This window comes from Gymnodraco acuticeps, unplaced genomic scaffold, assembly GCF_902827175.1.
Source record: "Gymnodraco acuticeps unplaced genomic scaffold, fGymAcu1.1, whole genome shotgun sequence".
NCBI lineage: Eukaryota > Metazoa > Chordata > Actinopteri > Perciformes > Bathydraconidae > Gymnodraco > Gymnodraco acuticeps.
In genome coordinates, this window is record NW_022989800.1 from 533,099 (window position 1) to 559,251 (window position 26,153).

The 26,153-nt window shown below is 41.3% G+C and overlaps 1 protein-coding gene across 1 annotated transcript in view; it reads left to right on the forward strand.

Annotated features, from left to right (window-relative positions):
• Positions 1-26,153, forward strand: part of ttc7a (tetratricopeptide repeat domain 7A) — a 157,623-nt gene that overhangs the window by 43,406 nt on the left and 88,064 nt on the right. The window contains exons 10-16 of the mRNA XM_034224890.1: positions 7,345-7,428; positions 8,151-8,255; positions 11,126-11,243; positions 12,237-12,294; positions 13,020-13,092; positions 13,190-13,350; positions 24,548-24,664. Of these exons, the coding sequence (XP_034080781.1) occupies positions 7,345-7,428; positions 8,151-8,255; positions 11,126-11,243; positions 12,237-12,294; positions 13,020-13,092; positions 13,190-13,350; positions 24,548-24,664 (716 nt within the window). The remainder of the gene's footprint in view (positions 1-7,344; positions 7,429-8,150; positions 8,256-11,125; positions 11,244-12,236; positions 12,295-13,019; positions 13,093-13,189; positions 13,351-24,547; positions 24,665-26,153) is intronic.

Here is a 26,153-nt window from a genome sequence, read left to right on the forward strand (position 1 = left end):
AGCTCAGCTTTTAGGGCAGACAGGGGGAGGCGAATACAACGATGTGTGTATTTATCGCTAAGCTAGCTGGACGCTACGGTTCAGGTATCCGTCCTCTTTATGGCGGACAGGTTGAGGTGTGTGTGTGTGTGTGTGTGTGTGTGTGTGTGTGTGTGTGTGTGTGTGTGTGTGTGTGTGTGTGTGTGTGTGTGTGTGTGTGTGGTGTGTGTGTGTGTGTGTGTGTGTGTGTGTGTGTGTTGTGTGTGTGTTGTGTGTGTGTGTGTGTGTGTGTGGTGTGTGTGTGTGTGTGTGTGTGTGGTGTGTGTGTGTGTGTAACGGAGCTCAGGTGAGAGGGCTCTGATTACAGTACACTGTAGGAAACAGTTCTGAACTGTTTCCGCCAGTTCTTTAAGACTCAAACAAACGAATTGTTTTGTGGGAGGAATCAGTTCATCTCGTTCACTTCAAAGATTCGTTCCAAAAGAACGAATCGTTCGCCAACGACCCATCACTACGTTGTACCCAATCGGCAAACTCTGTGGAAGAGCCGGGGCCCAGTCCAATAGTCCATTTAGCTTAGGAACCTTCCTAACCAAGTGAAATGACCCGGAAGTCCCTCAGTGGCAGCCATGATAAGTGCCGTTCCAATTCTCCAAATGAAAGGAAAGGAGGTTTCAAACTTCCTTTATAACCTCCTTTAGCTTAGGAACCACTGGACCTCCCTAGCCGAAAGGAGAGGAGAAAATGCTGCCCCACAATGCATTGCAGCCGCAGCATTTGCCGTCACTCAACAGTCGGCCGTTCACGGACACAAACGATAATGGGAGAAATTATATCATGAAAGTTACGGTGCTTATTAAGCATTTTAAAACGTATGTGGTAAGTTGCCAAAGTGCTTTGTTTTGAACTTTCATCAGTATTATAATCAAAAAGAGAAATATGAACGTTAGTTTTTACTGAAATGATCAAATAAAGTCAACATTTCACTGAGCTGTGTGGGGTTGTTCAACTTTTAAAATATGTTTGAATGGTGATATACACAGTGATAGATGTTAAGGACTAACGTTTATAATAAATACATTTGTATTTATTTTAAGATCTTTTAATAGTTCATACAATCATATGTGGACCGGAGGGAGAGGGTGACGAGCATAAGTTTCACTTTCATTTTTTATTTCAATTCCAACTTTGGTCATGAAGAATATGTTTCTCTGTTGTCCACATTCATAAAGCATAAAACAACAACATCAGAGCACGGTGCAGAGTCTCTAGATGAGTTTACAGTAGTCCCTCGTTCTTATTGAACATCCATGTTGTAGTCTGCTGTATAGAAAACTGTAGTTTCCATAGTTTCCCCACAGCAGCAGACGCACATTCATGACGTCCGCTGGCGCATCATAAACACGTCGGATAGTGAAAGTGCATTCGGATTTTCTAGTACCACAGTCTCTTCTCCTAAATCCTTTTGAATTCTCCTATCCACTATCCCTTAACCCCGTGACGTTTCACTCAGAGGTCAAGGAATAGGAGATAGGGTTAGAATTTAGGAGCTAATTTTTGGATTATCGGAACGCAACCCTGGTACTGACACCGGGGCTGCTTCTCAGGTCGACTATTTTCATTTCCTCGCTCCTCGGTCCTCGGTCTCAACGTAAGTTGATTTGCCTGCGCCATCTTGAGTACCGTCCCATGGCTCTTATTTCTGCCGGAGGACCGAGGATCGAGGAGCGATCATGGAGGAGCGATAACCGAGGAACCACCAGACCATCCTCCGATGAAATCCTCAGATACTCACCCCGCCCCCTTACTGTGTATCGCTCACTGATTGGACGAGGCAGTGCATGCACTGATCTGATGCTTCTTGACATGAGAGCAATACCCCAGCGGAGTGAAGAAAATACATGAACCTCACGGGACTCACTCCTCAGTTTATACCGTGTTTTGTTTCAATTAATGTATCATTTAGTTACAAATATGTGATCTGAACAAAAGTGGTCAAAAATCATTATTGGAAACATTTTCATTATCGCTTTTTTCGTTTTACAGTTTCATTTATTGTCATTTCCATTCAGTCAGTCATTAAGTGCTATTACAATGTTAATGTGCTACATATCCACACAAACACACAAAGTGTGCAATCCAATGAATGTTAATCTAACTGGGTTTTGATAGATAACATATCTCTTTTTCTTCTCTCAATTATTTTATTTCTATTGTGCACTCTAATCAATATTAATCTAACTATTGTTCGTTTATACATTTTAAGAATGGCGTTTATCTTTTTTGAGAATTAGTTCTTATTTTATTTCATGTATTTGGATCTACAACAGATGATACTAATGTTTATGTCAGTAAATGTGCACTAACAGAGGCGGGGGTGTTTGTGGAAATAACGGGTACAGAGCTGGCTGCTGCCAGACGAACAGCTGTGCAGCGTCATCACAAACGGACGTCGCTTCACGTGACGCTCCGGAGGAAAGGACGTCCCATTGCTCTTAAAACTCATTTCCCTGCTTCTCGTGGTTTCCTTGCGTCCCTGGTAGGAGGGACTAAACGCAGGGAAACGACGCAACTGAGGGAAGCAAGGATTTCATTTAATCGACCTGAGAAGCAGCCCGGGACGCGTCTATCGTTATTCCAACCCAGTTTAGATTTTGCTTCCGCATTACGCAAGAACGTAGCTCTACGCGATAGCGTCATAGTCTTCTTCTTCGGCTGTTATAGCAACCTGGCGTATACATGTGTGAGTACATATAAGTGTGTGTTTATATGTTTATAAATGAATAAATGTGTGTATATATATATTAGGGCTGTCAAACGATTACAAATTGTAATCAGATTAATCACAGCTTAAAAATTAATGAATCATGATTAATCACCATTCGAACTATGTCCAAAATATGCCATTTATTTATGTATATTGTTGTGGGAATGGAAAGATAAATTAAAGAAGGCGGATATATCCATTTAAAATACAGTAGGCTATCTATGTTTATTATAACATTTTTCTGCGTGTCAAAATGAAAGACAACCCACACACACCTATCAATCATCAAACCGTGGGGTCTTAATTCATTACGTGTTGATTGCTATCAACGGGGGAGTACTTCAGGAAAGTCGACAGGGGGGGGCGGCGGCTAGTGGAGTACTTCGTGACCACAGAGTGTGAACGTTGTGATCAGCTGTTTTAGCGCAGTTCTCCAGTGGGGGGGGGAGTCTTCCTCCGCAGCCGGTTGGCGTAGTTTTGGCACAATTCCGTTGTACAGACCGACGTTAACAGCAGCCCTGTCTGTGCACACGGAGACCGACTCTGTCGTCCGGTGATCTAACCGCCTTCTGGAAAAGCTTCACAAGTACGTCGGTACGCAAATGCGCTTTCTGACACAAGTGACGGTAAGCATTTCAGATTACGCACATAACCTGCGTACCAGTTATGTGCACCCCTGTACTACAGCAAAATTATTCTCCGTCGGGACTTCCTGCAACAACACCACGCCGTTATCAAAGATGTTCTATTGAGAAGACGATCACTACGTGACAAAAGTTTTCAAAACCGTGGCTACTGAAATCAATCTTACTAACTGCTGTCTGTGCAATTTACTCCGCGCGAGTTGGCAGACTTTATTTTGCTTACTTTAACATCATTTTTCATGGTGGGGCTAAGTCATTTCTTGGTATGGGTGTAGCCTACCCCAGCCATACCCTGGCGCTGCCACTGGTGGCATGTATGGGGCGGGCCATTCTGCACATGCGTTAAATGCGTTAAATATTTTAACGCAATTAATTCAAAAAATTAATTACCGCCGTTAACGCGATAATTTTGACAGCACTAATATATATAAAACAGTATCATTAAATAATGCTGTGTGTGTATAAATGAATGAATACATCTGTGTATATTTATGAATAAATACATGTGTGAGTACATATAAGTGTGTGTGTATATGAATAAATGTATATATAAAATAGTATCATTAAATATATATATATAAAATAGTATCATTAAATAATGCTGTCAAATAAATTAAGTGCACAGTAATAGTCAAGGTTATATTCAATATTCTGCTGATAAGATAAGATATTTAAAACGTCTTTTGTTTGTCCTGAAAACGACATTTGAGAATACACACAGGCTATTTATAGATGATAAAACACCAGTAATACAATCTCAGGAATCTTCGATATGGCTTTGATTACAGGATAGTTTACTTTCAGTCAACAAACAAACAGGATCATTTACTTTCAGTCAACAAATCCTTTGGAAAGACAAAAAACAACTATTCATCCTGCTTTACCGCGACCGCTATAACAGCCGAATAATAACAGCCGAAGAAGAAGGCTATGACGCTATCGCGTAGAGCTACGTTCTTGCGTAATGCGGAAGCAAAATCTAAACTGGGTTGGAATAACGATAGACGCGTCCCGGGCGCGTCTATCGTTATTCCAACCCAGTTTAGATTTTGCTTTTTTGTTTTTTGTCTTTCCAAAGGATTTGTTGACTGAAAGTAAACGATCCTGTTTGTTTGTTGACTGAAAGTAAACAATCCTGTTTGTTTGTTGACTGTGCAGTTGGTATCAGCTGTGCCCAGCATGGGCTCCTCCATCAGGCCTGGTCCTCCTCGCTGAGGGAAGACCCTCAGTCCTCTCCAAACCAACAGACAGGATGTCCATCACACGGAGGTTTCTCCCTGAAGTCTCTGCAGCTCTCTGGACACCACGCTGTCTCAATCCGTCCACATTGAATATGAGAGGGGAAAAATGAAAATAATAAATGCTTTAGACAATAAGAAATATAAAGTTGACTGTTGAGTTGCTCAGTTTTTTTAGATTGTCGATACTATTACTGTATAACTAATATCTCAGGTTAAGAGGCACATTCAAATAAAGATTGGTCTTTAAATACATTTTGTCTTTTGAATTGTTTGTCTAAAATCAAAGATCTAGAACTGGTACTTAGTTTTAATGATACAGTCTGGTTATTATGCTGTTTGGAGGAGGCCTCACAGGTAAGAGCACTAACTAGCTACCATCACATGTACCTTAGCTTGACTTAAATGTATTAAACGTGTAATTAAGTGATCAAAATATAAATAACTAATGTCATGCAAACATATTAATATTTGCTTAATTCCAGTGTTGAATTTAGCACAATTGCATACAAACGTTAAGGGATTTTAAGATTCTGAAGTATTATGCTAAAAACTCAATAACTTAGATTATTATTTATAGTTTTGCTGAATAGTTTCATGTCCGCTTACCATAGAAACGTAAAATACGACGGCAGTGTGCAGATGGGGAGCATGTTAGCTTAGCTTGGTAGCTTCAGCTAGCTCTGGAGCTTCCAGCTCGGTGGCAGGAGGTCCCGCCTCGGCTACGCCTCTTTGCCCTTATTTGGAGCAGGCGGGAGTTGAACTCTGACGTCACTGTCGAGCCGTTAGTGGCCGACTCCGCCTACTAAGGGCTTCTCTGCAACTCTGCAGAATCCTATGGGTGACGTCACGGACCCTACGTCCATTTATATATACAGTCTATGGTTGTACCTACACTTCCTACAGCGTAACCATGTTCGCCTAGGGCGCCAGATCTGTGGAGGCGCTGCTCTGACAGCTCTGAGAGGGAAAACAAATGTTTTGACCGTTGGTGCTCATCCTAATTTTCGGCCTTGATGTAACAACATTCATAATTAAGTAAATGTAACACCCTTTTCACCCCGGTTACACTTTTCATTTGCCTTGTATGATGAAAATGGGGGATGTTGGCTGATCTGGCGCCCGCAGCTCACAGCCAAAGTGCGAGCGTGGGAGCGAGCGAGGGAGGGTGCACCGGTACCGGCGCTGTTGTTATTACACTGAACAAAAATATAAATGCAACACTTTTGTTTTTGCTCACATCTTTCATGAGATGAACTCAAAGATCTAAAACATTTTCTATATACACAAAATAACCATTTCTCTCAAATATAGTTCACAAATCTGAAAAAATCTGTGATAGTGAGCACTTCTCCTTTGCCGAGATAATCCATCCCACCTCATAGGTGTGGCATATCAAGATGCTGATTAGACAGCATGATTATTGCACAGGTGTGCCTTAGGTGGAAGAAGCATGTATAATTTGTTTACCCTGCCCCTCAAAGAATCGGAATCGAAAAGTAGAATCGGAATCGGAATCAGAATCGTGGAAATTCAAACGATACCCAACCCTACTCATAACCCATTGGCTCTCAGATGTTGACAACACTCTTGGGGCAAGGAGATGTAATTGGGGATTCTGGTGTAGCTAGCTGATATCCAGGCCAAGACTTCCTCTTCCATGTACTGGTTACTGGTAACAGTCCAATTAGCAACTTGGGACACGAGAATTGTTTTGGTTTGTGTTACAAGTAGTCAGTTTACAAGCTAATTTTAAGCTAGTTTTTAGCTATTTTGTTGTTTGACAATAGCTGATAGGTTCCACTTCCATCCAAAAATCTTCTCCCCTTGAGATTAGCTACCGACACAGCAAATTGTTACAACTCTGAGATCCTGTTAATGTTCATCAGACACTCCCATCAGCTCTCACTGTCTGTTTGGTGCCAATTAGCAAATGTTAGCATGCTAACATACTTGACTAAGATGACATTGAATAAATAAACATTACACCTGCTAAACATCAGTGTGATAAGTTAACCGCAGTGTTTTGTGTCCTGCATCACCATTTGTCTAAACCCTAGTTACAACTCTGCATATTAACCCCTTAACCAGGGGTTGAATTGGAATTTGTTACGAGGGGCGCCTGATTTAGCAGGGTTAACAAGGGTTAGCATGACGTATGCAGTGACAGTTGCATTCATTTTAGCAGACTTAACTTAATTCCTTAATACTCATTTTGGTTCATTCATTGTATCATATAAGAAATACCCAAAGCGATACAATGTTGAGCTAATGTGTACATGTTAAATGGTCCGCAGCCTTTCTACTAAGTGCACATTATTTATTTAAAATATTAGGCAGACCTTTGGCGTGGTTTAGCTAATTTGTGCTAAAGTTTCACCACGCCATCCACTGCTCGTCCACACACACATCAATCACCTCATTATGTACTGAAGCAGCGCTGAGTGGGTGGTGAGTGGTGACTGACAGTCATGTCAAGCTAGAAAAATGTAGAAGAAGAGTGCCCATTCAGTTTAGTGACTTTGTAAATGATGGGAAATTAGTTAATAAATGTAATGATCCTAACCCTGGCTTTCCAACAGTATAAGCATTTATTTTGTAATGCATTTCATTTTTTTTTGTCTCAGACTGGGTTAACCTGAACATGACTGCACCCATGTATCTGTATGAATGATATGACTTTGACATATTTGCGCGTCTGCATTTTTCCTCGTAGTGTCTGGAGCGAGCCATGAAGTTTTCATTCAACGAGTTCCACCTCTGGCACCAGCTGGGCCTGTCACTCATGGCAGCCAGGAAGGTGAGCTCATGTCTCCTTATATACCAGCAACAGCCCTTACACACACGACGACACACCCTAAATGTGACATACATCCCCTGCCATACCTCTGAGCTGTACACTGCACCTCACACTCATGTCCAGGCATGGTGCAACAAATGGTTTTTCGCAGATAAGCGTGCAGTCTGCTCGAGAAGAAGATGGGTTGAGTTTTATTTGATTAATATATTGGCAAGTAAATTATAGCAAAAGATACGCAATAACTCTTAACCATGTAGCACAGAATGCAAACAAAAAAGCCTCTTGTATGGGAGTCCTCAAAAGGAATATCTTACCCACCCCCGCCCCCCTTCTGCCTCAGTGTGTGCGCGCCCATGTGTGTGACAGAAAAATTGATCTGCCTTGCAGTATAAAGTGACACTGCAGATCAATGGAGAGCTCTGGAAATAGGCTGCTCCCTAGAAGGAGAAGGGGCTGCCTCAGTGTCGTCAGATCCGCTTCTATTTAGGGCCAGCCGGGCTTGTGTCTGTGTGTGTGCATGTGCACGTGGTCCATTAATGATTGACCTACATGTATTAAGTGACTGTGTGTCTAAATGGGTCTATTAGGGCTGTGTAAGGACAGTTGAAATGTGTTTGATACACTCACTTAAAAGAGATCCATCTGTGGCTGCATGATAACTGGCGTCTGTGTGCACATTAATCACAATTTGTCAGTGACGTGTGTGTGTGTGTTCCTTCCAGGGGGTCGGTGCTGTGTCTGTATTTAAAGAGTGTGCCAGGATGAGACCAGAGGACCCCTCGTTGCCGCTATTGGCTGCTAAAGTCTGCATTGGTCAACTGCAATGGGTGAATACTCACAAAACATTCATTACACTTTAATGTACATGCACTCACAATACATTTACATGCAGTTTGGTCTGTGAGCCTAACCCTAACCCTGGTGCTGCAACAATCAGTCAACTAAGTGATCAACTGAACAATAATCGCCAACTACTTCGATAATCGATTGACCCTTAAAGTAATTTAAGGATAGACTAATTATTTTTGGTTTTAGGCATGCAAAACGTTTCAACTTATCACCTTGGAACTTAATACATAAATAAAGATACTTTATTTGTGAAAAGTATCTTTAGTTGTAGACCTAACCAGACAACACAAAGTAGCAATGTCTTTGGTATACCCTGCGTTATAGCCTATTTTAAATGGGACATCATCCTGAACATCATGCTCTATTGAAGATTGACACTAGCAGTTGAGATCATTAACTCATCAAGAAAATATTTACTGACTTGTCAAAAGGCAAGATAATATATTATTTAAAGGTTCAAATTTCACAGGATTACAGGATCAATCTTTATCAGGAATTTATGAGATATCAACAACAAGCAGTTGAGATCGAACAATCAGTTTTGTAATTTATAATTCATCTTCATTTAGTTACACCTGCCTACCTTCGCTATAGCGTCAACCATGAGAAGATCAACTAAAAGAAGAGGTCATAGAATCCTACACTACATGAGCAGCATGTTTCCAGCATCCTTACTGTAAAAGATTGCTGAGGTGTGTCTTTCAAATCCAATTCAAACGAACAAAGGAAGATATGCATTTTAAATGCAGTTTGAATGGTTCAAATCTGCCAGTGTAGAGATATCAACGTCTAAAGAACAAGAACACACTCTGCTTGCACATTTGGGCGTGTAGGTTTAAAGGACTCAGTAGGCTCCAAGCTGTAGGTGGGTGATTCTAACCTTTGTAACATCGCAGAGAACATAAAAAACCTTTGAAATCTCTCTGTAATGTAATGTGTGATAAAACAAGAGGATATTGAGCTGGGGAACATAGGACTCTGGGAGCATATACAGCTCTCAACAGCAGCTTTATTAAAATGTAGTGTGTGCATAGAGAGCCATAACACAGCAGCGCTGGGTAATGTTTTGGGATTGACACAGGGGTCACTCTGCATCACTGTGAAGCCCGGCCAGCTTGGATAGTCCTGCTGTTCATGATCTGGGCAGGAGGGAGGGAGGGAGAAAGTCGCATCAACAGAGGTATTTAGTATGGGGGGGGGAGTGTCAGGGTGAGTGAGACAGAGAGAAAGGGGTCAGAGATTAGAAAAGAGGAGCTATCAGGGGCGAACGGAGAGAGCACATCTGTCAGTGGCTGGAGATCATGGCAGGCCGGAGACACTAAGGAGCTTACAGCCGTAATCACAATGGGACACTGTGGCCATAGTGCAGTGGGGCATTACATAAATGGACCACCATTATCCACCATCAGCTCCACTGGACATTCTGGACTATTATCTAGCCAGCAGTTTGTTCCCCCACTACAGACCCTAACAATCTTGCCTAACCTCGTAACATCAGTACAAACTGCACCACTGGAAGCAAAGCAGATTTTAAAAAATATATAAATTCCTGAAAAGCAGTACTGCAGATGCAAGGTTTTCACCCCTAACTATTCAAAGGAGAGAATCATAATCCTCCTAAGATGTGCATGGATGTGTGTTTAAATACTATTGTGTGCATGATTTGAACTCGCAAGGGCTGGATTCAGAGAAAGATACACAGTGAGATAGAGCAGAGGAGGGAGGAAGAGGAGGGGGAGGAGGAGGGGCAGGAGGGGGGAGGGTGTCAGAGCAGTTGGCTTGCTGTTCTGCTGGCATGCCGTCAAAGGCATTACCCCACCCACCCCCCACCCCCCATTACGCCCACCTACCCACCTGCCCGCCACCAGCCGTACCGCACAGTGACACAATTTCTCCTCGGCTCAGAGCACCTCGGCTCACCTCTTTTCCACAAACTATATATATGCCACCTTCTTAAACTGATAAATGCCCTCTTTGTGTGTGTGTGTGTGTGTGTGTGTGTGTGTGTGTGTGTGTGTGTGTGTGTGTGTGTGTGTGTGTGTGTGTGTGTGTGTGTGTGTGTGTGTGTGTGTGTGTGTGTGTGTGTGTGTGTGTGTGTGTGTGTGTGTGTGTGTGTGTGTGTGTGTGTGTGTGTGTGTGTGTGTGTGTGTGTGTGTGTGTGTGTGTGTGTGTGTGTGTGTGTGTCCTTCAGCCAACTCTGCATTGTCCTTGAATCTATTTAGACTGTCCTCATGCAAGAGATTTAATAACACCAATGTTATTTTCATAATTATTATCGTACTCAAACTAAAAAAAGGTGTGAACAAAAATTGGGACACTGAAACAGAAAATCGCTTCTGTTTGTCCAAAACAGTCAAATCAAGAAACACAAACCTGATCAAATAATTGTAGTAGATCCAATGACATTCAACCAAGTTATTTGGCCCTTTTACTCAAATCAATATCCACATTTTAAAATATCAAGCATAATGGCATTTCCTACAGTTCTTCAACCACTTATTGTGTATGCATACTACCTATTTCTTATATACAAATACCTAACCCTAACAAAAAACAACAATCACTACTGTAAAATTAAAACTCAACATTTAAAAAAAAAAACTGAACCTAAACTAAACCTAGAAAACACCCTTTGAAAACTAACACAAACTAAAATAAATTCAATTCTATACCTCTAAAATGAATGGATGTTGTAAGTAATGTTAACAGTACAATACCTCAAATGATCCTCCAAGATGTAATTGTTCCGTATGAAAGGTTATTTGTTCATAGGAAGTATAATTCAGTGTTTCACCTGCCCATTTGAGTATTGACAATTAAACTTATTGAGTGTAGTTGATGTGTCCAGTTTGGGGAGGCTGAGGATCTGTCGCAGAGTGTGGTGTCCATGGGGCAAGAAGCAGGAGAATTTCTACCTAGAGCCTACCTTTCCCTGGGACTGTGCTGCAGTTTGCAGGCCTCTGAGGGTGAGGACACACACACATAATTGCTAACAACGCACTTATATACTAACAAAGGACTGGCTTATCTAAAGCCAGTTGAGTAGCACTTGAAATGTTTTGTCTCTATGAAACCTGATGTACTTATATGATTCTGTTTTCTTCAAGTTTGTATCTTCTTGGTCGAACACACTTATTGTAAGTCGCTTTGGATAAAAGCGTCAGCTAAATGTAATGTAATGTAACCAACAAATATACACATTTTTCAAAAACAGGACTTCTAGGAGACCAGTGCTTGTGTCCTGCATGGAACCAAAGGAAGTTATCTCATGTGACTACTTGACGCCATGTCACCGAATCAAATAACTGAAACCTTTATATTTGTATTTAATCCTTACCAAGTAGGTTTGTGTCTTGACCCTAAACCTAACCATGACTGTATCACAACGTGTTATAACTTTAACCATGCATGAAACTTCTGCATCAAAATACTACGCAAAAGCCTTCCCTGGCGTTAATATAGTATGGTAATGACACGAGTGGCAAAATATAATGAGTAGGGGCTAGGGTTAGGGTTAGGCTGAAATAGTGTTAGTGTTAGGTTAACCCTAACCCCATAATATCACACACCTGACTCCTTGGACCCACTATGGTTTCATGATAACCAAGTTGTTAACTTTGATATTTTTGTAGAAAGGCTCTAGTTTGTATGCAGAGTTGGATAAAGATTAAAAACAGGACGATAACAAGTTCCAATGCCTTTGAATAGAGGCTATTGATTTATGTTTGGTGGTCTTTTCTTACATGAGAGAGAGATACATGTTAGTATCAATCGTAATAGTATCAATCTTCCCATATCTCTCGTAAAAACTAGGTTTAACTTATTTGCCATATTTCATACTATTCACTTGCCAAGTGAACAGTATTTTACTTTATAATATATAGTTACAATTTAACTGCTTAATTATAGCAAAGCTAAAGCTATTTGGGGTAACATTTGAATCTTTCTTCTCTCTCCAGCCTCTCTAAAAGCTGATCGTAATGAGTTCAACAAAAAAGCGCTACGAGCATTGAGCAAGTAGGTTCTTCTTTTTACTGTATATTCCTGTTTATCAGTAGTCCCAAGTTTTTCTCATTTTAAACATACATATAAAGCATTTCATATTTAGCCATGCTCAATGGGGTTAACATGGCATGTTGGCATGGCATAAGCATGTTAAAAGCTTGTTAGCATTGCCTCGGTAGGCAGATGTTAGCAATTATCTCAAAGTACTACTGTAGCTAAATAAAGCCTCAAAGTGTAGACGTACAATAGTCGGTATTGTATCCCACTGAAACTCAGGTTTTTGTTTCACATTCCACTATTGCATTAATTTTACATGTTAACATTTCTAGTAATATGTTTGTATTACTTAATAATTGCTTGAACAATAGAAATTAAAAAAACATATCTATTTTAAAGGGGAGTCATTTGTTATAATATAAACAATTCTAACAAACACATTGTACATTGTAAACAAAGCGCAGTTGAGAAAAGTCCAATAAAATCAAAATGTTCATCTATTTTCATCTATATTTATATGTAATATCTTGTATTTATTTAAATTATATTTAATTTCTTTCAATCATTTATGTTTATTGATTTCATTTAGTCTTTATTTACACTTTTTTCAATTGAATTGACCTTACATTCTACATTTTCTCCAAGTAAGTGTTGCCATATGAAAGCACCATGCAGTAGAGGCTGTTTAAGAAATGTGCTTCCCTGTCATAAAAACGTTGTGTTCTCTCTCTGCTCCACAGGGCTCATTCATTAGACCCTGAGGACGCTCTGATAGCGATGTACCTGTCTCTGCAGCTGGCACTTGTGCGGCAGGTATAAGCAAACACAGTTATTACCCTTTTAATAACGGACATTAATCATTAAGAAACATTACAGTATACCTAAGAATGTGTGTGTGTGTGTCTGGCAGGTTTCAGCAGCCATCGAGCCCCTGCAGGCAGCTTTATCTCTCCGTGGGGACGACTTACACTCCCTCCACCTGCTGACGCTGCTACTGAGCGCCCAGAAACACCAGCGTCATGCCCTGGACACCCTGAACCTGGCCCTCAGCCAGCACCCCGGCAACTTCAAGTAAAGCCCACTTATTTACCATCCCACTCACACGGGAGACATAAAATGTTGGTGGAAGTGTTGGTGAATTCAGGATAGGGCAGTAATGGATTGCTGGACACATTTTTACACTTTGTATGGCATGTTTATGTGTGTAGTTACAGTAAGTGCCGCAGTGAGGCTCCTTCCTTACTCTCGTCCTCTCTGTAAGGATAGGGTGTCTCAGCTCGACTGTGTTGGAGGCCAAGCACACACACACACACACACACACACACACACACACACACACACACACACACACACACACACACACACACACACACACACACACACACACACACACACACACACACACACACACACACACACCACACACACACACACACACACTCTTGACGCCTTATTTAGACGTGCCAGAGTGGTGGCCTGCATTGCGGTACCTATGCCCCTCACACACCCTTACCCTTTTAACACTGCAGCTCTGACCCGAGCCCCACTGCTGCTTTACTGACAGAGAAGTCGTCCGACACATAAACCCACCTGTCTGCTACACTTATTTAAAACATATTTAAGATACATTCAAAATTCATGCAGTTTGATGTACTATATATATATATATATATATATATTATTTTTTTAAATCAAATTTTATAAACACAATGAAAATAGATGAGTTTTTCCTTCATTTTTGTATTCTTGTCTCAGCTGAAAACACCCAAAGTATTACGTGACTTCTTAAAGTATGTCAGTTAGTCAAAAGGATTTGAATCAATAGCAATACTTTATTATTATTACAACATTGTGTTGTCTTTGTATCGTTTTGCATTTTATTTCATAACAAATGTGTTATTCTTATCTCAGCTGAAAATACTCAAAGACATTTATTAAAATAATCCAGTTTTAATTGATATTGTGGAAGGCAGGTCAGCAGCAGTACAATCCCCAAACTTTGGTTTAAGATGCTCGCATGATTTCACAGGAAGCATTGTAGCCTGCCATCCTGAACACATTAAAAACATTAATTAGCTGTGCAGGAAGCTCCCCATTGGAGATGAAATTAACTATCCAGGCCAATTCTTTCACGCTAGCCATAATATGGAAGCATGTTGCATCATCTTTCTGATGTGCTTTCTACATTTCAAAGCCCAGCAAAGCATTTCATAATGCAGCCATTTGGGGTCAGTGTTGGCCTCCACGGTCCCAGTGCAGACAGATGGGCTACATCTAAATATCAGGAGGGAGAGAAAGAGAGTGCACATGCAGAAAAACAAGAAAATACATGAAAAAAGCGAAGGAAGGGAGGATGGTAAGAGTGGGTGGGTGCAGGGAAGACGATGGCTTTATAATTACACAAGCTTTACTGATCAGCACTGTATGTACAATTGGAAGATGACATCTGTTCTCTCTCTGTCTCGATGCAGCATTGCACACTTAGACACACACACACACACACACACACACACACACACACACACACACACACAAACACACACACACACACACACACACACACACACACACACCTCCTGCATAGAGACACTTGACTGCTTTGACCCATTTAAGAGCTCTTTTCCGGGCTCAGCCAATCACATCGCTCTCTGCACCAGGAATCCCCATCGCCCCGGTAACCATGAGGTCATATGGGTAGAGCAGGCATCAGTTGTTGTTCCAAAACTGTTGTTATGGAGAGACATTGAGTCAAAGAGGAACCAGCTGAAATACAATGAATTCTTACTGAATGTCCATATGTTTATCTATGTTCCCAATAACACATTTACCGGCTTGGAAACACACATTACATTACATGTCATTTGTTAGGCGCTTTTATCCAAAGCGACTTACATACATTCAGTACTGTGGACAATCCCCACAGGAGCAATTTGGGGTGAAGTGTCTTACCCAGGGACACAACGACATGCTGAGTGGGACTCGAACTTGCTATCCCCTGATTCGAAGTCCAGCACGCTACCCACTGAGCCACCACAGCGTCCTTCTACATATCAGTAGAGCACATTTGAACAGAGGTAGGGAAAAGCTGAAGAGAGACTGACAGAAGATTTCTGCGACAGCCTGAAATGTTAGCCTTAGCCTGACCTGGCCCAATTCATTTGGGCTCATCTGCAGTGGCGGAGCTGGGGGGTGGCTGGGAGTGGCCACGGCCACCCCCAGCTGAATCCTGGCCACCCCAAACACCCTCACCACGGGGCCCCAAACTATTTTAGAACATTAAGAAAAAAATGTTTAGTAACCTTTCATCATTCATCAATAATTTACATTAATAGGACGTTATATTGATAATGTACTAAACTTACAATTCATTTAACTTATTTTCTTCCAAAAGTTAATTATCCAAAGCCTCTATACACCCCCTTCTATTTACATGTAATGGTTTGGTCCTGCCTCCAAACGCGGTGCAGCACCGCCGGCACTTTCCAGCAGAGAGTGAGAGCATGTTAGGAGCAGGGATGCTAGTGCTTACGTGTGTACCATGTCTCAACGACTAACAAAGTCAGGCTTTCAAACGAGAAAATAAAGGAGAGAAAGAGAGAGGGACTAAAGGGCGACAGTATGTCACCCAGTTTTTCAAAGAAAAGGTGGGTGTGGTCTATGAGTGGTGGAAATATGTCTGTTAGCTACGCGTAGTCCATTGTAAATAATAATAATTGTTATGTTTTTTTTAGTAAGCTGACATTAAGTACTGTTAATATCTATACAGGTTTTTAATTTCACTCCTCTTTTAGCTGACATTTAATAAATGCAGGTAAATTTTTAGCAGCTATTCATACTAAATCAGTTGTCCCTCCCCCTGGTGCCAGGACCAACAGATCCATCTCTAGGCTCCGCAGACCTGTCCCCCCATAAGTGTTATATTTTCACAGCTCAGTGTCAGTAAATATTGTGCAGTTAGTATTGGACTACAACAGGGGTGGCCAACCCGCGGCTCTCGAGCCGCATGCGGCTCTTTGCCTAGTTTCATGCGGCTCTTCAGTTCATATCGAATTGTATATGTGTGAGTTTGGGGGAGAGACACTGACTCCTGACTAGTGTTGCACGGTGTACCGATACTTGAAAGGTATACCGCGATACCCTGTCGTTAAAAACGTTACGATTCCTCCGTTTCATTAGTATCGGTACTTTAAGAATGACGGGGGAAAGTACTCCGGTGAGAAAGCGCTGTTTTAATAAGAGCCGTGTGTGTTCAGCGCTCTGCTTCCACTCCCTGCACTGCAGCCGTGCCTGCACCCTCCCCTCTCAAGCACGCTCTAAATCCCTCCCCTCTCTCGTGCACGCGCTAGCTGCCAGAGCATGTGAGAAAGCGAGAAGCATGGCTGCAAGTGGGAGTGCAGCTGCCGCTGCGCCTCGGCTTGTTGACAAAAAAGACGCCAGAAGCGAAATTTGGAAGTATTTGAGCTATATCTCTGACAGTGAGGGCAAGCCTACGGACACCACGAGGCCTGTCTGTAAGAAATGTATTAATTGTATTTAATAGGAAATCTTGTCATTTATTTAACTTATTGTTCTCATTGTTTAAAAGTTTGTGTTATGGTTATGGTTCTGGTGTGAAATAAAGCACAATAATTACATTTAAGACTGTTTTTTAAGAAAAGTATCGAAAAATAATCGGAATCGCAATTCTTGACTTGGTATCGAAACCAAAATGTTGGTATCGTGACAACACTAGCTACTCCTGACAGTTAAACCTGATATTTAGTAGGTCTGTTAAGTATTAACGTAATTTGGCCGGTCAAAGTTGTTTGGGCTCGGATAAAATCGCTCCGTTACTTTCGTCCCGGCTCTCCCTACGTGTGTATGTGTGGTGTCAGGTGTCAGTATGAGAGGATGACAGCAAGTCTAATTTTGATGTGGCCCAAGAGCCAATCACAATAATACCTGCGATGCAGTGAACCAATCACCTTTGAGGGGGGGAAACCTATCGTTGATTAAACACTATCCAGTGTTTCCCCTACCATTGTCTTGGAGGGGCGCTGCGCCCCGCCAACGGAGCCCCGCCCCCCCCTGAAATTCAAGGTGTTTAAAAAATATATATAATTTTTTTTTAAAATATATATAGCACCAAATTGCAAATAATCTATAACTACTGTCACTTTTCACGTTGAACATGTGCTCTTTTATTAAATAAACTAAACGCTTTCATTTTAAGTTGTGAATTTAGTGTTTTTGACCCTAAGAAACACTGATGCATTAATCAATAACAATAATCCACAGCTCCTCTCTCTGCTCCAGAGGATTTAAAAAATATATATCCCAATGCCACAAAAATGCATCAGTGACGTGGTTGAAATCTTGTCTCCAGAAAACAAAAAAACGTAAACAAGCGGTATCAGTGCCTGTGTGTTTGATGTGGCTCTTTGCAGTAACATAGAAAAAATGTGGCTCGTAACCTCTGACTGGTTGGCCACCCCTGGACTACAAGATAGATGCAAGCCTGTACATGTAGAGTTATTTAAAGCATAAATGAGTCGGTTGGGTTCTGGAGGTGTGGTTAGGTTACAGCAATTGCTTGGTTGGCGTGGCCTGGGCCTGGTGGTGGGGTGATATATTTCCATGGGGCCCAAAATCCCTGCTGTGTATGTTCCAGAGGGCAGGACCTATAACACATTCACTACCCAATAGCATTGTGAGGCTGAACAAAAGGACCTTTTGACTATGTAAATGTAGTCTTTTAAAAAAACAAAACATTTACTGACTTTTTTAGGATAGCTTAAAGTATTTTGTTGTAAAATTACAACCGGGGGCCTTACAGGGTTAAGGGCTATTGTTTATTGTTATTTACTTTAAGATGTTTATTCTTAACCAATCATTTAATTTAAAAACTCTTATTTAAATGATGTGTGTGTGTCTCTGTATTCCTGATGATACACTGAGAGAATGAGCTCACAGGGCTGCTGATCACCATAAGCTAAACAGTCTGTATATTGCATTACATTTGTATAATGTAAGCGTTGATACTTTGCCTGCGGGAATACGAAAAAAAGAGTTAGATATACTGAATATTATTTGATCTATTCCACCACTTAATCCCACATAATGTAGAGGTGTTGTAGGTGCCTTAAATAACCCCTTATTTTCTAGTGAGATGTATTTTTATGTTCATATAATAGTGATTTCAATGCCACCCCCAAAATGATCACTTGTTCCATCCTGGCCACCCCACTGAAAATGTCCTGGCTCCGCCACTCCTAATCTGGCCTGGGACCTGCAGCTAACACACTTTTCCATCCCTCTATTTCTCTCTCAAAGTAAGTCGAGTGTATCAGTTTTACAGTCCATTTTGATGTTTGACATAATATTATATTATACAAGAGGCAACCTCTGTGTCTTAAAGGGGCCTTTTTATGCTCTTTTTAGGTTCATATTTGTACTGTATCCAGTGCTTCAACTGTGACACGTTTACATGCTTTTTTTTTCTCATACGGCCTGTGCTGCCAAGTCTACTCTGATTGGTTAGCTGGTCGGATCTGTTGTGATTGGTCAACTGCTTAGAGATGTGCAGCCCCTTAGCATTTCACGTTCAATGTATGGGAACGCTAGCCAATAGAAGTGCGAGTGTTACATGCTGATGTCAATATGTTAAGGATTTTAGCCTTTGCAGACCATTTACATGCACAAAAACCTATATAAGTTATAACACACTACAGGTAAGGGCAAACCCCAAAAAGCATAATAGGGCCTAAAAAAGTGAAATCTGCATTGTTTGGAATAGTGAAAAAGGGGCAACTTGTAAAGAAATCTATAAGAAAATGATCCTACTTAAATATAAAAAAGAGCAAAAAACTTTGATTCAGATACAGGCGTAGAGGCCAATGCAGACATTGCCCATAAACCTCTGCAACAATGCGCTGGCCCTACATGTCATAATAATAATAATAATAATACATATTTATAAAGTGCTTTTCCTGGTGCTCAAAGCGCTTAGGCTCATTGGATGACCCAACTTCCTGTTTGAAGGCAAGTTTGCATGCTAGCATTATGTCCACAATCCACACATAATTATATAATAAAACAGCTTGCAGTAAGTCTCCAAAACACACCTGTTTATGTTTGCTTGCATGCACACAGAGAATAATGTTCTTAGTGAGAATAGAACTAGAAGAACTCGATCGTAACACTAATTATTGACTGTGTTTTAGCTCTAAACGTGGCAAAAATGTGCAATACCCCCGGAAACCATCAGGCAGAGGCCGAGTTGCAGACCTCAGAGTCAGGGAACGAGAGATCAAGGCACAGATATAGATGCAGAAAGAGGGTTATGGAGTGAAAAGAGGTGTTTTCTCAGTAACAAGCTCACTGTATATCATTTGCTTTGGAAGTGTGTGCGAGCTTCAGAGATCAAAGCTTGCATCGTGCACAGTGCTGGGCATGCCGTGACAGTCCTGTGTGTGTGTGTGTGTGTGTGTGTGTGTGTGTGTGTGTGTGTGTGTGTGTGTGTGTGTGTGTGTGTGTGTGTGTGTGTGTGTGTGTGTGTGTGTGTGTGTGTGTGTGTGTGTGTGTGTGTGTGTGTGTGTGTGTGTGTGTGTGTGTGTGTGTGTGTGTGTGTGTGTGTGTGTGTGTGTGTGTGTACTTGTATGTTGTGCGGATGTGGATGTGCAAGATTGTAATCTGGCACATACATGTTTGTGTGTCACTTTGTGTTGTGTGTGCATGCATGTGTGTGATTCTTGTTAGCCTCTGCGTCTCTGCACCACAGCAAACTGTCAGCTCACTGTAGCACACTGAATTTCTCCTTCCTTCTTTTTCTCCCACATCCTATACCCACCGGCCCCTGCCTTTCTTTTCTCTCTTTCTCTCTCCATTTCCTCCCCTCTTAACTCCTTCTTTCTCACTCTTCTTTCTTGCATCTTTTGTATCTCTTCGTCTCCGTTTTCTCCCTTTTTTCTTTAACATTTTAATCACCCAGTAAAAAGTGATGAAATGTGAAATGGGATTCTGCTTCAGATTGAGAGAGAGAGAGAGGGGGGGGGGTTGTGTGTGTGTGTGTGTGTGTGTGTGTGTGTGTGTGTGTGTGTGTGTGTGTGTGTGTGTGTGTGTGTGTGTGTGTGTGTGTGTGTGTGTGTGTGTGTGTGTGTGTGTGTGTGTGTGTGTGTGTGTGTGTGTGTGTGTGTGTGTGGTGTGTGTGGGTGTGTGTGTGTGTGTGTGTGTGTGTGTGTGTGTGTGTGTGTGTGTGTGTGTGTGTGTGTGTGTGTGTGTGTGTGTGTGTGTGTGTGTGTGTGTGTGTGTGTGTGTGTGTGTGTGTGTGTGTGTGTGTGTGTGTGAGAGAGAGGTGGGGGGAGAGGGAGAGTGGTCTCACAGTTTGTACTAAAGAGAATGATTAATCCCAGCCTTTGATTCTGCATTCATCTAATGGGATGTTACAGCATGAGCAAGCGTGTTTGTAATTTGTGCATGTGCGTGCATCTGTAAGACTGTGAGTTAGTGGGCACGTGCATGGCTTATGCCCTGCAACACAAAGCAAGCATATCAGCATCGGCTTGTGTGTGTTAATCTGCATGCATGCACTGTACTGGATACATAGATATTTGTATGTATAAAAATATAAGTGTGCATGCAGCCATGTGCCTGTAGAGAATACACACTCTGATCTGTGGGAGTGCAGAGTGAGTAATACTGGATCATTAGTAGCTATTTGTATGTGGAGTTTACGTTGGTACTCTCCGCTCTTAGCTGGCCACCGCCAAGCGTTTTACACTGAGCTACACCGCCACAGTCCTCATACACTACGCTCAGGCTGCTCACACCACGCAGACTCATTCCCAGGAGCCTGGAAGTGACATCTCTTGTAATGTGTTGTGTAGTTTGGAGTGCTGTAATCTCCATGAAATAGACCTTTTGAAGATGCAAGGGAAACACTGGATCAAGTGGTAAATAATAAGTTGGAAAATACTTGGATGACTTAGATCAGATGTACTGTAACCAATTACTATGTATGCAGTAAAAGCATTTTGTAAAGACTAATATGTGATTTAATTGAAATGAGGTAGGTGTAAATCCTCAAATTGTGACCACTCTTGCAGTGATAATAACGTCTTTAAACACAGCCTTTTTGAAATGTTTCCAGTTTTTATGAATATCTTATTGTAGTACCTTATCGTATCCTGATTTGCTACCTGACAATACTATTTACCGTTGATTCAAAATGAGATCTTCCTACATGTTCCCTTTGTTACACTTGGTTCTAATTTTACAGGGTTTTCTTTGGGCTTAGTCTGTTGGTTTGCCTGTTAGCAACTACAGGCCCTTTTTCCAGGAAACTTGGTGGAAGGGTGTAGCATCGCCCAATAAGGAAGCCATTACATTTTGATAGTTCCTGAAACCTTTTACTCTTTTGCTCAAATTGCAGCATGGGCATTTAAGGCATTCATTTTGGGTCAGACTAATTGGAAAAATGTGTTCCTGACTGGGACTAATCACGTAACCCCCCCCCCCCTTCAAATCTGAACAACAACTCTGGTACGAGGCAACATTTTTGGTACAAATTTCATCCACACAACACTTTCATTAAGCGAAATGAGCTGCAATATAAAAAACTATGCAAGCATAAAAACATAAATGCAAATGCACTAAAGAACTAAAGCGAAAAGAACATGAATGCACTATTAGTTTTGACTTTGGTCTGCACTCTCCGAATGCCATTGTAGTTTGAGAATGAAACCAGAATTTGTGTTAAAAAGACAAATATTAACTTTTTTTTAGATTTTACCATTATTTCAATAGCTTTTATAGCTTTTACTCTCTTAAAATTAACTATTTTAGATGGTTCTAAACGTGTTATACCCAGGATACACAGTAAGAGAAGTCAGTCCTGTACGCATTTTACACTCCCACACACATACACCTTGTCACATTTCTATACAAGAATGGGTTTATACCATCACTATGCATCTGAATGCTTTTCCACACTGGTAATGGGTAGCCTGGAGACACACACAATCACACACTCTGGTGGACCTTTACTGGCAGGCGTATCCTTAACACAATTTCCCTGGACAGCACTTGTCATCCGAACTGCATGCCTTCCTTCAACACACACTTTCATTTTTGTATTTTCTAACATCTCTACATGTTCTTTTTACACCCCCACACACACACCTCTGTGAGTTGGTAACGAGGTTAATTTCTTGGAGAGTTTTTTTCCCCTGACACAAGCTTGTCTCTCTGCTATCGATCCGACCCTCCCTCCATTAAATGTTTTCCTCTTTCCCTCTCTGCTTCTCTCCTTGCAGTGATTACATATTTTTGTAGGCCGACCCAGAAGTTAGCATTAGCATCTTAAGGGGTCCCACATCAAAAAACTACATGATTTTTCCCTTGTATTTTGCAATATTTCAGAACAAATATATGTTCAGCAGGATGATCTCCACCTATTCACACCACTCTTAAGATTTTTGAAGTATAAATGCAACTGCCAGAAGTAAAATGTTAGGGTCACCACCGCTAAGCTAAAGGCGGCTAATGTTTGACATTTAATAGACTTTTTTAGTCACTTGCTAGCAACCGCCGCTTTTAAGACACATTGGCTAGTGCGGTATTTACGTATTTTATTTTTATTTTGAAGAAAGAAACTGAGCTTCTCTCAAGCTTGTGTTAAACGCAGATCTTATTTCAGGCATCTACTGTAAGCATTACAAATTAGTTTGACTAATGGGGATCCTGATAGAGAAAGAAAGACTTTGGGACAAGAGAACTGGAAATGGTTAAATGCTTACTCAATTCCTGGTTTTAGGACTCATTCCCGCGCAACTGTTTTCCCCCTGGACAGTGGAGTGTTTTAGAACATGGAGGCAGTGGACAGAGGGGCAGGCGGGCGTCAGATGTGGCTTACACCACAGTCTCTCCCCCTCACTCCCTTTCTCCTCATACTCATGGATGAGTGATGCCCATGACAGACTGCATCCTCTGAGAGCCCCTTCTGGCAATTACTACACACATACATACACACATCAGAGACTCCCACATCACTTAACCAGTTGTCTTCAACTAAATGGGCCGAGCGGAAACACTCAATGGCCTCTACTCATCAACCTCTCAACACGCTGCAACATACACGTACAAACTCTCAGAGCTTGTTGTTGATGACTATCTTTACCTCTCTCTGCTTGTATTGATCTACGTGTGCCTCATGCATCAGTGAGATGGTGATGGGTCCTAAGCACTTAACCGGCTACCGTAGAAACAATTCTTTATTTTTATAACCAAATCACCAACTGTCAGCTGCATGGGGATAATATCAGCTAGTTTGCAGGTTAAATGCTGTGTTTTCAGTAGCAGACACTGACAAATGTTGGAAGGTCTTTGTGAACTTACAAAACAATTAATCTTCTTTTCAGGGAAAATCATGTTGTGTGTCCACACTCATGTGATCAGTGATAATAAGAACAGGTTTGATTGGGTTTGGCCAACATAAACAATCTTCCAGGCTACTGAGTACATAGTTTAACCATACGGGTACAAAAACAGCAACTTGTGTTTTTTGTACACTTTAAGGAAAGAAACTAGAGGTGAATAGGGTCAATAATATGCAAGTTAAGAATTGTCCTATTAAATGTGTGCTCATTTGCAACGTATGAAGCCAGTTTCAAAATTCTTATTTTCATTTCCTTGCCATCACCTTTTTACTAAGATCTTTTAAATATATATTGGTTTAACCACATACATCTGAAAATACTGTGAAAAAAACAATTAAGCAATGTTTTTTGGTATAAAATGTTCTATAATTCAGGCTTTGAGTGATTAAATTATTAAAAATGTCCTCTGTAAAAACATTTGGCAAGAAGAGCTTAGTGTATATGAAGCATTATCTAATGCTTACTATTTCTGTGAAATCTTCAAATGAACACAGTTAGTACATTTAACATCTAAATGTGTATTGTGAATGTTTCTTTCCAATAGTCTGAGAGAAGATGTTATAGAAGCAAAACTCAAAAAATAATGTACAAAATGTGAAGTGTGAAAATGCAGCATAAGAAAAGACTGATAAGTATTGTTGTGTGTGTGTGTGTGTGTGTGTGTGTGTGTGTGTGTGTGTGTGTGTGTGTGTGTGTGTGTGTGTGTGTGTGTGTGTGTGTGTGTGTGTGTGTGTGTGTGTGTGTGTGTGTGTGTGTGTGTGTGTGTGTGTGTGTGTGTGTGTGTGTGTGTGTGTGTGTGTGTGTGTGTGTGTGTGTGTGTGTGTGTGTGTGTGTGTGTGTGTTCTCCTCTCCAGCCTGCTGTTCACCAAGGCGAAGCTTCAAGAGGCCCTGTTTGGCCCGGCTGTAGCCTTGCAGACCTGTGAGGAGATGCTGCAACACTGGCTCAGCCGCTATGATGTCAGCCGCTCCAGGTGAGTGTGTGCATGACGCACATGTACTGTAGGAATATGGTACCGTTTTTTTTATTGCTATGCATTTTTCTGCTTTGGTATAGATTACCCATAATGTGTTAGTGAATGTGTTTGATGCATTATTCAGAGTGTTTTTTTTAAATGTGTTCCTGTACTTGACTGTTGATTTTTAAATCTTAAAGGGGACCTATCATGCAAAATGCACTTTTTGATGTCTTTTATACATAACTAGAGAATGCAATTCCTGAAGAAATTGCTAGTGGGAATGCTTTATGCTGAAAAGCCAAAACTAAACTGCTATGCTGAAATGTAATGTGTAAGAAGAAAGTGAAGAATTTAGATTGAAATGATACGTGAACACTGGGGGCTTGAATGTGTGATGAGAGAAGAAAAGAAAGTAAAAAGGCTTGGAAAAGCAGCAGAATGTTTGAACTGCAAACTTTTGAACTAACTTGATGGTGAATGATCTGTCGCCATGCCAACGGCATTTGATGACATCCCATAATACGCTTAGATGCGTTGATGGCTGCATCGTTACCAAACCTGTGAAGTTTTGGGCCGTTTGGAGCATTTTCACTGAAGTTATGAGAAAACCGTGTTTCATGGCGAGCATTGTGTTGCTATGGCAACGGCATTTGACGAAATCTCAAAACTGTCCCGTAGATGTCTTCACGGCTGGACTGTTAGCACACATGTGAAGTTTGAGCAGTTGAGGGCTTGACCGTTAACCATTATCTGAAGTGTGGTGATGTTTTGACCCTTTTCATAGGCGTTAAGACATCGTGTTTTATGGCGAGGGAAGCGTTTCCATGGAAACGGCATATGGTGAGATGTCAGATTTGACTTAGAGCTGTTGAAGCATGGAGAGGTGAAATACAGGTGAAGATTGTGGGACGACCGGACCGTGTCCATTGGAGCTACAGTGACATCATGTTTTTTAGCGAGGGATGCGTTTCCATGGCAACAGCCTATGGTGAGATCTCATATTTGGCGGAAAGCTGTTGAGGCATGGACCGGTGATATACAAGCGAAGTTTGGGGGACGATCGGACCGTGTTCATTGGAGTTACAGCAACATTGTGTTTTATGGCGAGGGATGCGTTTCCATGGAAACGGCATATGATGACACCCCATAATTGACGTAGAGCTGTTGAGGGAAAGACCATTAACCATTATCTGAAGTCTGCTGCTCTGAGCATGTCAGTTGGAGTTATGACTTTGACTGGAGTTAAACTTGTCCATGCTTTTATCTTCAGTAGACTCGACTACTGCAATGGTGTCTTCACAGGTCTCACTAAAAAGTCTATTAGGAAGCTGCAGCTGATTCAGAACGCTGCTGCTCGAGTCCTCACTAACACTAAGAAAGTGGATCACATCACTCCTGTTCTGAAGTCTTTACACTGGCTTCCTGTGTGTCAAAGAATAGATTTCAAAATACTGCTGCTGGTTTATAAAGCACTGAATGGTTTAGGCCCAAAATACATTTCTGA